Source organism: Clinocottus analis, unplaced genomic scaffold (genome assembly GCF_023055335.1).
Source record: "Clinocottus analis isolate CAN_PGR_092001 unplaced genomic scaffold, fCliAna1.0.p SCAF_3, whole genome shotgun sequence".
Taxonomy (NCBI): Eukaryota; Metazoa; Chordata; class Actinopteri; order Perciformes; family Cottidae; genus Clinocottus; species Clinocottus analis.
This window is the reverse complement of record NW_027176042.1, coordinates 9,206,607-9,216,412: the sequence shown is the minus strand read 5'-3', so window position 1 is coordinate 9,216,412 and position 9,806 is coordinate 9,206,607. Positions and strand designations below refer to the sequence as shown.

At 45.0% G+C, this 9,806-nt stretch overlaps 1 protein-coding gene across 2 annotated transcripts in view; it reads left to right on the top strand.

The window, feature by feature from the left end:
- Positions 1-526: 526 nt before the first annotated feature.
- The window catches only part of phf20a (PHD finger protein 20, a), a 12,134-nt gene continuing 2,854 nt past the window's right edge, over positions 527-9,806 (top strand). The window contains exons 1-15 of one of the 2 annotated variants that reach the window (XM_068594977.1): positions 527-604; positions 1,610-1,716; positions 2,250-2,421; positions 2,686-2,770; positions 3,240-3,316; positions 3,468-4,059; positions 4,192-4,242; positions 4,335-4,601; positions 5,195-5,392; positions 5,480-5,575; positions 6,144-6,299; positions 6,758-6,939; positions 7,045-7,144; positions 8,097-8,292; positions 9,580-9,806. The exon at positions 9,580-9,806 is cut by the window's right edge and continues 215 nt beyond it. In XM_068594977.1, coding sequence (XP_068451078.1) covers positions 1,634-1,716; positions 2,250-2,421; positions 2,686-2,770; positions 3,240-3,316; positions 3,468-4,059; positions 4,192-4,242; positions 4,335-4,601; positions 5,195-5,392; positions 5,480-5,575; positions 6,144-6,299; positions 6,758-6,939; positions 7,045-7,144; positions 8,097-8,292; positions 9,580-9,806 — 2,482 coding nt within the window. In that variant the 5' untranslated portion in view covers positions 527-604; positions 1,610-1,633. The remainder of the gene's footprint in view (positions 605-1,609; positions 1,717-2,249; positions 2,422-2,685; positions 2,771-3,239; positions 3,317-3,467; positions 4,060-4,191; positions 4,243-4,334; positions 4,602-5,194; positions 5,393-5,479; positions 5,576-6,143; positions 6,300-6,757; positions 6,940-7,044; positions 7,145-8,096; positions 8,293-9,579) is intronic. The other variant, XM_068594979.1, reaches the window with a different exon arrangement.

Here is a 9,806-nt window from a genome sequence, read left to right as displayed (position 1 = left end):
AAAACAGTGGACAATAAAGTGGTTAAAGCAGCAGACGTTTGATGTATTGATGAACATGAAGCATATTGTATTTTTCTGTTGAAACATAGTTGAGCTCTGTGACGTTTACGTACAAAAATAACAAACAAAATGATTGACAGCGAGATGCTGTTCGCCCTTTATAAAAATAAAATATATAATACATAATCGAATTAAATTATTTAACATTTAAACAAAGTCTTCGCCGTCAGTTTCCCGATTCCTACCCGTAGCATCACAAACCCCTCGGGTCCGTGCGGTGGCTGTGTCGCTATCTGTCTGGCTCTTTGTACGGGCCACGAAAATGTACATTTATTTTACACACACGTATATGCATATACATATATACCGAGGAGGCTGTGGTTGGCGCTTCGCTAACGCGGGAGCCACGCGCCTCTGCCGCAGCCGGGTAACTAGTGGGGTCTTTTCCGCCGTCTTCCATTGTGTCTGCGCGTGAAATCGGCTGACCAAGAAAACACGTGGGCCGAGTAGTGCGAAGATATCCGGTTTGAACGGAGCCACCGAAAGCAATGGCTCCAGACTGTCTTCACGATGGGGAACCGATTCGGCGCTAACGTGGACAAAAGTAAGACGTTTACGATATTATAATGTGAACCTTTTCCGCTTTTGATAAACGGGTCCGTCCGCCTGCCTGTGTGCCTGGCAAAAGAAGCGCTGTTATCGGAGGGCAATTGGCGTTTTCTCGGCGAGACTGCTCGATCATCCGCCTCCACCAAGCCCCAGCCTTTATTTCAGCCGAGGGGCTGGGTAATCTGCTGCCGAAGAGACGTTGTTCGACGAGACAATGACCCAATCTACGCCCAAAAAATAATAAAATATATACTGTTCGTCAGACGAGTATTGCCTTGGTGCATTGTTGCCTGATGGCTGTACTGATGGGTGCCTACGGGAGGAAGTGAAAGCAAGTTTTTGCAGTCGTTGTGCCTTCTGCATGGCTAGTATAATAATACTGAATACTCAATTATGGTTAATTATGATAAAGGTGCTCTGGAGGAACCTGCGTGAGGTCGTGCTTAGCCCCCTTCCCCCCTCCCTCTGCTGTCTAACTAGTGATCACTGAACATCTGGTATTAGTTACACATTTCATCACCATTTGAGGTACATGGCTCACCTTAATCTGTCAGTTTTTACCCACATTCCCTCGCATTTACACTGTGCAGCACTGTGTCAAGACATGTGTAATCCGTAGCTGCAGTGGTTGAATTGGGAATGTGTTTTTTCCCAGTCTGGACTGCATCATTGTTCATACAATGGGAGGGCCATATATGCCTTCCGAACACCAAAATTGCTGCTCTGGCGCAACACTGTGTTCTGCCACAGTCTTTTGGTAAAACAAATTATAATTGTTAGCGATAACCTGAGGGAGACAAGGCTGACTGCAAGATTGTCTGTAAAGTCCTTGATAGACACACGTATTGTGTTCTTGGCTTGGCACACTGTGTGTGTCTGAGTAGTGTACACAAGGTCATAGAGGTTTAGATTTTATTGGTATTTCTATTGGTTAATGTGTGTGTGTGTGTGTGTGTGTTTGTGTGCGTGTGCATGTGTGCGTGCGTGTGCGTGCGTACAGGAAGGGAGCCTTGATGTGGGCAGTATGAGTAAGACGCCCCCTAACAGAAGAGGGATATCTTTTGAGGTGGGAGCTCAGCTTGAGGCCAGAGACAGCCTCAAAAACTGGTGAGTCATGGCCTCGCTCATTCCTCCCCCATCTCCTGTAACTGTTCACTTCCCTCACCCTCTCTCAAAAATTTCATTCTCTCCACTTTTGGCCAGGTTGGCCGTTTTGCGTGTCGACAGAACGTCAGGACAAAAATAGTGAAGAAAGTATTAGCCGGTAGTTGCTAATTTTGCCTATAAAAAAAGCCAGCTGGCAACGAAGCGGCCTCTGAATCATTTTATAAATCAAGAATTCATATACTGAATATATAAAACAAGATAATAAAGTTGTTATTGGTCCTTCTATTCAACTTCTGGCTGTACTGAGTTTGTATCAGAAACATTATAAAGCGTGTCCATCACCAACACTGCCTCAGCACGCCATCCTTCTAACTTCAGCTGTGTCTCTGGAGTCATTGAGGTTGTCTACATTTGACATTTTTCAAGATCCACTAATTTCTGCTGACCTCATTACATGTTTAAAACGACAAAATAAGGAAGTTGAACCTCCCCCACGTCCGATCACGCATTATTGAATTCCTTTTGTTGTGTAGGTATGCTGCCAACATAGAGAAGATTGACTACAAAGGTGAAAAAGTACTTGTCCATTATCGCCAGTGGAGCCACCGCTACGACGAGTGGTTTGAGTGGACAAGTACCTACCTGAGACCCGTGGAGAGGGTTCAGCTGAGGCGGCAGGGCCTGCACGACGACGTTTCAGAACCTGTAAGCATTTATCGCTTTGCCCGCCTGCTTCGACCCCAGCTGTATGAAGGAATTTGATGATTCTGCCCTACTAGTTATCTCGTGTTCCTTCTCGTCTTTTGTTTGTAGCGAATGGCTGTCTGTTACTTTTACCTGCGAGTAGAAATCTACTACTATGCTGTTTTGATAAAGAAGCGCCAACAGTGTTTGTTTTCTTAGCAATTACAAAGCGCCACCTCCGCACCACTGTGTGTCCCTGATTGAGTGTCTCCGTCCTCCTTCCAGGGCTTTCACGTGAACGACAAGGTCCTGGCGAGCTGGTCTGACTGCCGTTTCTACCCCGCTAAGGTCCTTTCGGTCAATAAAGATGGTGGGTATCAATGACTTCAGTTGTTAAGCAGATTTTGATGAGAACTGTGATCTGAGAACCAATTTTAATTATGGTTTGTGTTCATTTAGCACTTTTCTGAATACTCAAAGACGCTTTACATAGAAATCATTCACACACTGATGAGAGGAGCTATCCTCAAGGTGCCACATCAGAACCATCTAACTTATATACACCGTAGTCGCAGCTACGGGAGCAATGTTAGGGTTAAGTGTCTTGCTAAAGGACCCATCGACCATGGCTAGTAGAGCCAGGGATTGTACCGCCGATCCTCTGATTGAAAAATGACCCCTGCGCGCCACGGTCATATTTTAAAGTATGAATACGTAGTATTTCAAGTTAATGGTTCTAATATTTTAGATTTTTTTGCAGGTTGATAACGATTTTACTCTTATAAAGTTGTGTGGTTGACATACAAGATGTGAATCACGTTCTCCTCTATCCCCCTCAGCATCCTACACTGTGAAGTTCTACGATGGTGTCATCCAGACAGTGAAAGAGATACACGTGAAGCCGTTTACTAAAGAGGTAAATGTAATAAGCAAGCATGAACATCCATAATAAATGCCTTTTTTGCTGCTCCTTTCCTCAACTTCCTGTCTGTCCTACCTGCAAATACGGAGTAACTCTGTTAACTGTGCATATGTCAATACAAATATCTATCTATCTATCGAAATAGAGTGGTGCTGTTACTGGAGGGAAGTCTCGGTCCTCCGAAAGGAACATGGTTAGGAGGGCCCCGAACCGCAGGGACAGGAGGCCCCAGGAGAACGGAGGTCCAAAGAACAAGCGAGCCCGACGCAGTACATCTGACCAGGAGGAGGATAGCAACAGTGAGGACGAGGAGCGGGAGGAGAGAATGATGAAGAACAAAAAAACAAACGCTGAGGTCGAGGCACCGCCCACCATCAAGCAGGAAGAGGACATGTCAGAAAGCGCAGACCAGAACAAGCCCAGCGATGCAGTAAAGGGAACAGGACTTACGAACGGGGTCAAGGTTGAAGACGACGATGAGAAACACGAAGAAAGGTGTCTCGTAAACGGAGCGGGGGTCAAAGAGGAGGCGGAAACGGAACTGAGTGGAACCAAGCCATACACTGCGTCGCCCAAGCCATACCCAGAGTTGCCAACTCAGACGCCTGCACAGATGGAGCAGGTGCCCGTCACCATGACGACCACAGAATCCAATGGCGACGTAGAGCCGAAGCCGAACGTCCAATCGGAGAGCAGTCCGCCTGCAGCGGACGTGCCGCCTCCCCAGCCCGTGAAACGTAAGTGTTGATGAAGTCAGTTTGCAGAAATGTTGTTGGATCCTTGGGGGTTGTGAAAATTGCACAGGATCTGAACACATTTTCAAGACTTGCCAAGACTAAATTAATTTCTTTCTTCTTTTCCTCCGGTAGCGGTGAGGAAACAGGGTTTCCACAACCCCAACAGATTCAGCAGAGAACCATGTGAGTACACCTCAAAGGCTGTTCAACAAATATAGCCATCACTTGCATTCGTTGAGGTACTTTCTTTACGCCCGTGTTGCTCCTTGTTTCAGTGTACAGAGTCATCAAAAACCAACCTCCCCCCGTCTTGTCCATCAACCTCGACCACAACCCATTTAAGTGCAGCGCTCCTGGATGCACAAAGTCATTCCGAAAGGCAAAGCTGTTGCACTACCATATGAAATACTATCATGGCGAGGAGCAGCCTCTGGAGGGGGAGCGCAGCCCCACCAGAAGCGTCCAGACCAGGGCCTCCGAGAAGCAGACCCCCTCCGGTTTGGACGGCCCGAAGAGACGGCGTACCATCTCTGCCTCTATGCGTGAGTTCCTCTCTAGTTTCACTTGTGTCCTGATTGAAGGGACAGGGGCGTGGGGGTGTTATTAGGAATTTAAATCAGCTGCTATTTTTACGGTGCTCAAACCCAAATGTAACCTTACAATCCCAAATGCTAAATCCTGACAAGGCAATTGATGAGCATCATCTTCTTAACCCTAGAACACTAACATTACGAATAGAAACACCATCCCTGACGTCGGGTATATTTTACCCGATGTAATGTATCTGATAAAAAAATACTCCATCAAAATACATCAATACAAGGTACATTGAAGTAGTCTTTTTTTTTCAAAATATTTTCACCCTCTATCACTAACGTTGGATGAAAAAATCATCACTACGTGTGTGTTGAAAAAAACAGAGAGGGATAGGAGCAGGGACACACGCCTACCTTCAATACTGTCTGTGATCAGCCTGAAGCTACATAAGGACTCACACTACTCAGACAAAAGAAAATTACATAACCACAATCGCTCGGGTAAAAATCACCCGATGTTAGTGTTCTAGGTTTAAACAAGGCTGCATTGTGAATATTGTGGTTCAACCGCCTTTTCTTTAATATTGTATATTTTTTAGACTCCGTTGGGCCCGCCGCCACGGCTCCTCGTGGTGAGGTGAAGACTGCAGGCAGGCGCACATCAGCACCGCCTGCAGTCACTACCCAGGTCCATCAGCAGAGAGCGCTGCTGAGGGAGAAGAGCAAGGAGAACCAGCTGGACAGGAACGGATGCCTGCAGCCGGACAAGGACTTGGACAGGAGTGGCTTTGACGTTGGTCAGTATCATGCAGCGTGAGTGAGAACATGACAGCATTGTGATCGCTCTGCACACACAAGGCTTAACTCTTGCCACTTGTCCCCAGGGTCAGTAAAAGACAAACTGAAAGAAAAACCGAAACAGAAGGACTTTCTCCGCATTAAACTAAAGAAGAAGAAGAAGAAAAAGAAAGCCAAGTCCGGTAAGAAGGAGGTCCCTGGCATCAGGCCTCCAAGCATATCTGCTGCCCTGCATGTGCACCCACTGTGGCGTTGTGGAATCGGCTAGCCTGCAAAGCATAGCGTACTCATTCACTCCTCTGGGTGTGAGGGCTGAGCCGTGGTGTGTGGGAGAAGTGTTACATCTGTCGCCGGCCTCTTGTCACGCCAAACAGAAAGCTCCAACCCATTTCTTTAACGTCATAGCTCCTCGCTTTTAGTCTTGCATACAACGACAGTGAGGCTGGCGAGAAGCCAGATCGAGCAGTATCTCTGTTCCTATTTGGCACTCACATGTACGTTTGGCAGATAATGCCGGTTACCTTTCACGTTGGTGTTTTTCCTACTGTTAAAAATGCCTAGCACATTGACCGCTATTCATTTTTATCAAAGTGATTGTCCCCGACTGTTCTTGAGTCTATTATTTGTCCATGTTTGTTTTTACCACAGTTTGTCCCCTCCTGATGGGCGTTTGTTTAGCATTTCCAAAGTTGACATTTTGTTCTACATCTGCTCCCCTCCCTTCCCCCCTCCCCCTCCCTGTATTAACAGACTACACTGGTAGTGAGGAGAATATTGACATCTCAGTATTTGGTCTTCCGTCCAAATTGAATTTGCCACTCAAATTCCCCCCCTCACACAATTACAAGCCAGAGGCCTACACCTGCAGGCCTGGATACAGCTACTCACAGCAGATACATGTGGATGGTGGGTATCTGCGTGACTGTGCATGTGTGTGTGTGTGTGTGTGTGTGTGTATTAGCTTGTCTGTGTGACTGTCGATGGCTTCCTCTCCTCTTCCATTCTTCTATTTTCTCTGGATTCAATCCATCATGTTGTTCTAGTTTGATGTGCATCCTACCTGTTATTTGTGCCCAAATGTTGTTGCTCATAATGCTTCATGACCTGCAGGGTAAGACTATTTGCAGATGCAATCAATAACTATTTTTAACACTTGGTCGATTGAATCCTGAGCTGTTCTTTGCTGCTACGGCTTGCTTCACTATGTGATCCTCAAATGTGCAATAAAACTCATCTAGTGTAACATGTTTTCATCAGTTAAATAATATAAATTGAGCTAAATTGTCCAAGGACATTTATTCCTGTTGTGTCATTCACATTAAAAGAAGAAGACAAAAAATTTCTGTTTGTTCCTGTTACTGTAGATGAGGATAGCATCAGCGACTGGTCCACTGACAGCTGTGGGTGGAGCGACGATGACTTTGGGGTGGATTTGGACGTGACCATGCCTCCTCTGAGTGTGGACTCCGGTGCTGTGGACACAAGTGACCAAGAGATAGTGCGATGTGTATGTGAGGTGGAGGAAGAGAATGACTTCATGATTCAGGTGATTCATCACTTGGAGCATGTCTATTTTTAAAGCATTTTTATTTATTTATTTTTTAAGTCCTAGGGTTGCATTTATATAAAAACCTGTGTGTGCTTCCATCAGTGTGAAGATTGTTTGTGCTGGCAGCATGGCACCTGCATGGGCCTGCTGGAAGACAATGTTCCAGACCGATACACCTGCCATATCTGCAGAGACCCACCAGGTGAGGAAGGAGGGAAAAAACAACACTGCCTTTTAGTTATAAATTATACATATTTAAAATGTGTCGACATCAAAGCATCTGTTTGGCTAATCTAGTAGAGATTAACAGATTAAAGAGGAAGCACTGCTGGCTTCCTCTTTTATCTGAACAAATTATCTTCTGCCAGTTAGTGGACAATGAGAGACATGACAGTGTAAAATTAACAGGATACAGGAAAAGACCCAATAATGTGCTTCCAGTTATTGAAAGTAATGAGTAAAATGTAGATAAAAATCCATTGATTATGCTTTGGAGAAGGTCTGACGCATGTCAATTTGTCAGTATCATAAAACAGTAAAACTACTGAATGTTTGCAGAGTGCTTTTTGGCTCATTGATTTGTAAAAGAAGAATAACTTTAAGTATGCCTGAACACTGTTGGCCATTGTTTATCAGCATTAAGCGTAACATAGTCTGAAACAATACAGGCATATATGGCTTATTGTGTGTAGAGAGAGCTTTAAATAAACTGTAAAAACAATTTTAGTCCCGTACATTTACCTGTACTGCAGAGAGCTGAGCCCAGCTCAAGATGACTATTCAACAAGTTGTGACATAAATAAATATATTTTTTTTAAAGTTAAATAAAGATTAAATTAATGAAAACAAATAAATCTATTACTAAGAATTTTTGTATTGAGGTAATACAAATATTTAAACAGTAGAAAAGTTTTAAACACTCGTCTGCTGTGCTGTAACTCCTCCTACTCTGCCGTGTAGCCTGGTGTCCTCGCTGTATTTGCATGTACTCTCTGCACCCAAATTAATGTTAAAACTCCCACAATCCTAGTCTACCAGCAAGCAGACACAGCATAGCTCTTACAGAGAGGCCCTTAAAACCAGCTTTACCTACTCCTGCATTTGCAATTTCATCAGTGCATTGGGGATATTTCCAATTTGTTCACTATTCCTAGGTCAGAGGCAGAGTCTGCGCTACTGGTACGATCGTGAGTGGCTGAGCAACGGTCACATGTACGGCTTGTCCTTTCTGGGGGAGAACTACTCTCACCAAAACGCCAAGAAGATCACCACCACCCACCAGCTGCTGGGCGACGTGCACCACGTGGTGGAGATTCTCAATGGACTGCAGCTCAAGATGAGCATCCTACAGTGAGTACAATGGTACTGCATGGAGAGACTTGAGCGTGAAGTTAAATTTGAATGTGACGGAAATGGTCGTTCAGTGTTTCCCCTAGGTTTACAGCTTCGGGGGGTTAGGGACCTCGACGACACCGACAATGACACAAACACCTAAGGCATTAATTTTTCTGTAAATGACATCATTTTGTGACTCCATCTGTGCTTTTTATAAATAACAGAATAAAGGACAATAACTTTCAATTTAACCAAATTGCCCCGTCAGACCACAAAAAAAGAAAAAAAATTGCAATCACTTAAAGTTCTATCTGTGCAAAACATAAATGATATGTTCTTACAACTTAATAGCTCATTTTGGAAAACTAAAAGCAAATTGCAGAACAAAACAGAATGAGTGCAGATATGTGAGCATCAGGTTGTGTCATTGTTAGTGCTGCAGTGAGCTGCTTTCCTCTACACATCTTTTTAAAAAGCGGTTGTAGATTTAATACGAACGCTCTCAGGTCACGCTCCATGATGAGATAGAATCTTTTTCTGGTTTTGAGAGACGGAACAGCAGAAAAGACGACTTCACAGAGACTTTGCGGAGATTGGCTTTTGGAAAATCGCCAAGTCGCGCCGTAATCTGTTAACCCGAAAGTACAGGCATTTCGCCATGTATTTATTAATGACTTAGTTTTATGTCCGCGTACTTTAATGTGTGAAGCCAGCAGCTCATTGTTGGTACAAGACACGAGCACTTTGGCTCGTTTAACTCGGAGCAGGAGAGCTGCTCTGATGATCTTTGCAGGAGAGCTATATTGCCATCTTCAACTTGGGAGCGTTTAAAATGCAGATATAGTTGTCTGCTTTTTTACACGACATTTTTCTACACTCTCTGCCCACTGCTTGGTGCTCAGCGCTCACCTGTGTGCGCGCACGTGTCTCTGCGCATCGGGACAGAACAACGGCGTGAGCGATGCAGAGCAGAAGTGTTTACGCGTGACCACGTAGAGACATAAATGACAAGCTGTCGTGTAGATCCCGTCAATAAAATACAGCCGTTTAGTTTGTTTAATAACTGAACAAGGTGTAGACCTGTTCTATAGGAAAGAAAACCGTAAATGACGTATGGTGATCTGGCGCTAAAGAGAAAATTACAAGGGTGCCGGGGGTTATTTCAGGGGGGCACCCCGCCCCCCTAATATAATGGTAGGGGAAACACTGGTCGTTTTCTCACCCAGTTTCTATTAAACGTTTCACTATTTACTCCTTTTGGTTTGATGTGACGTCAGTCTAATCTTTCTTTTGACTTTTCAGAAGCAATACTCACTCAGACTTGCAGCTGTGGCGGCAGCCCTGGAAGCATCTGGAGAGGTCACGGACTGCCTTTGACTCGTGTCGTGGCAGCAATGCCGCTCCGTCTCCCGTGACTCCGGACGAGGACATGAGCCGAGGTGAAATTTTAATGTCCAACGCTCTGGAGAAGCTGAGCCGGGCGGCCACCGCTGCCACCTCGTCCTCGTCCGGCTCCTCCTTCCCCTTCC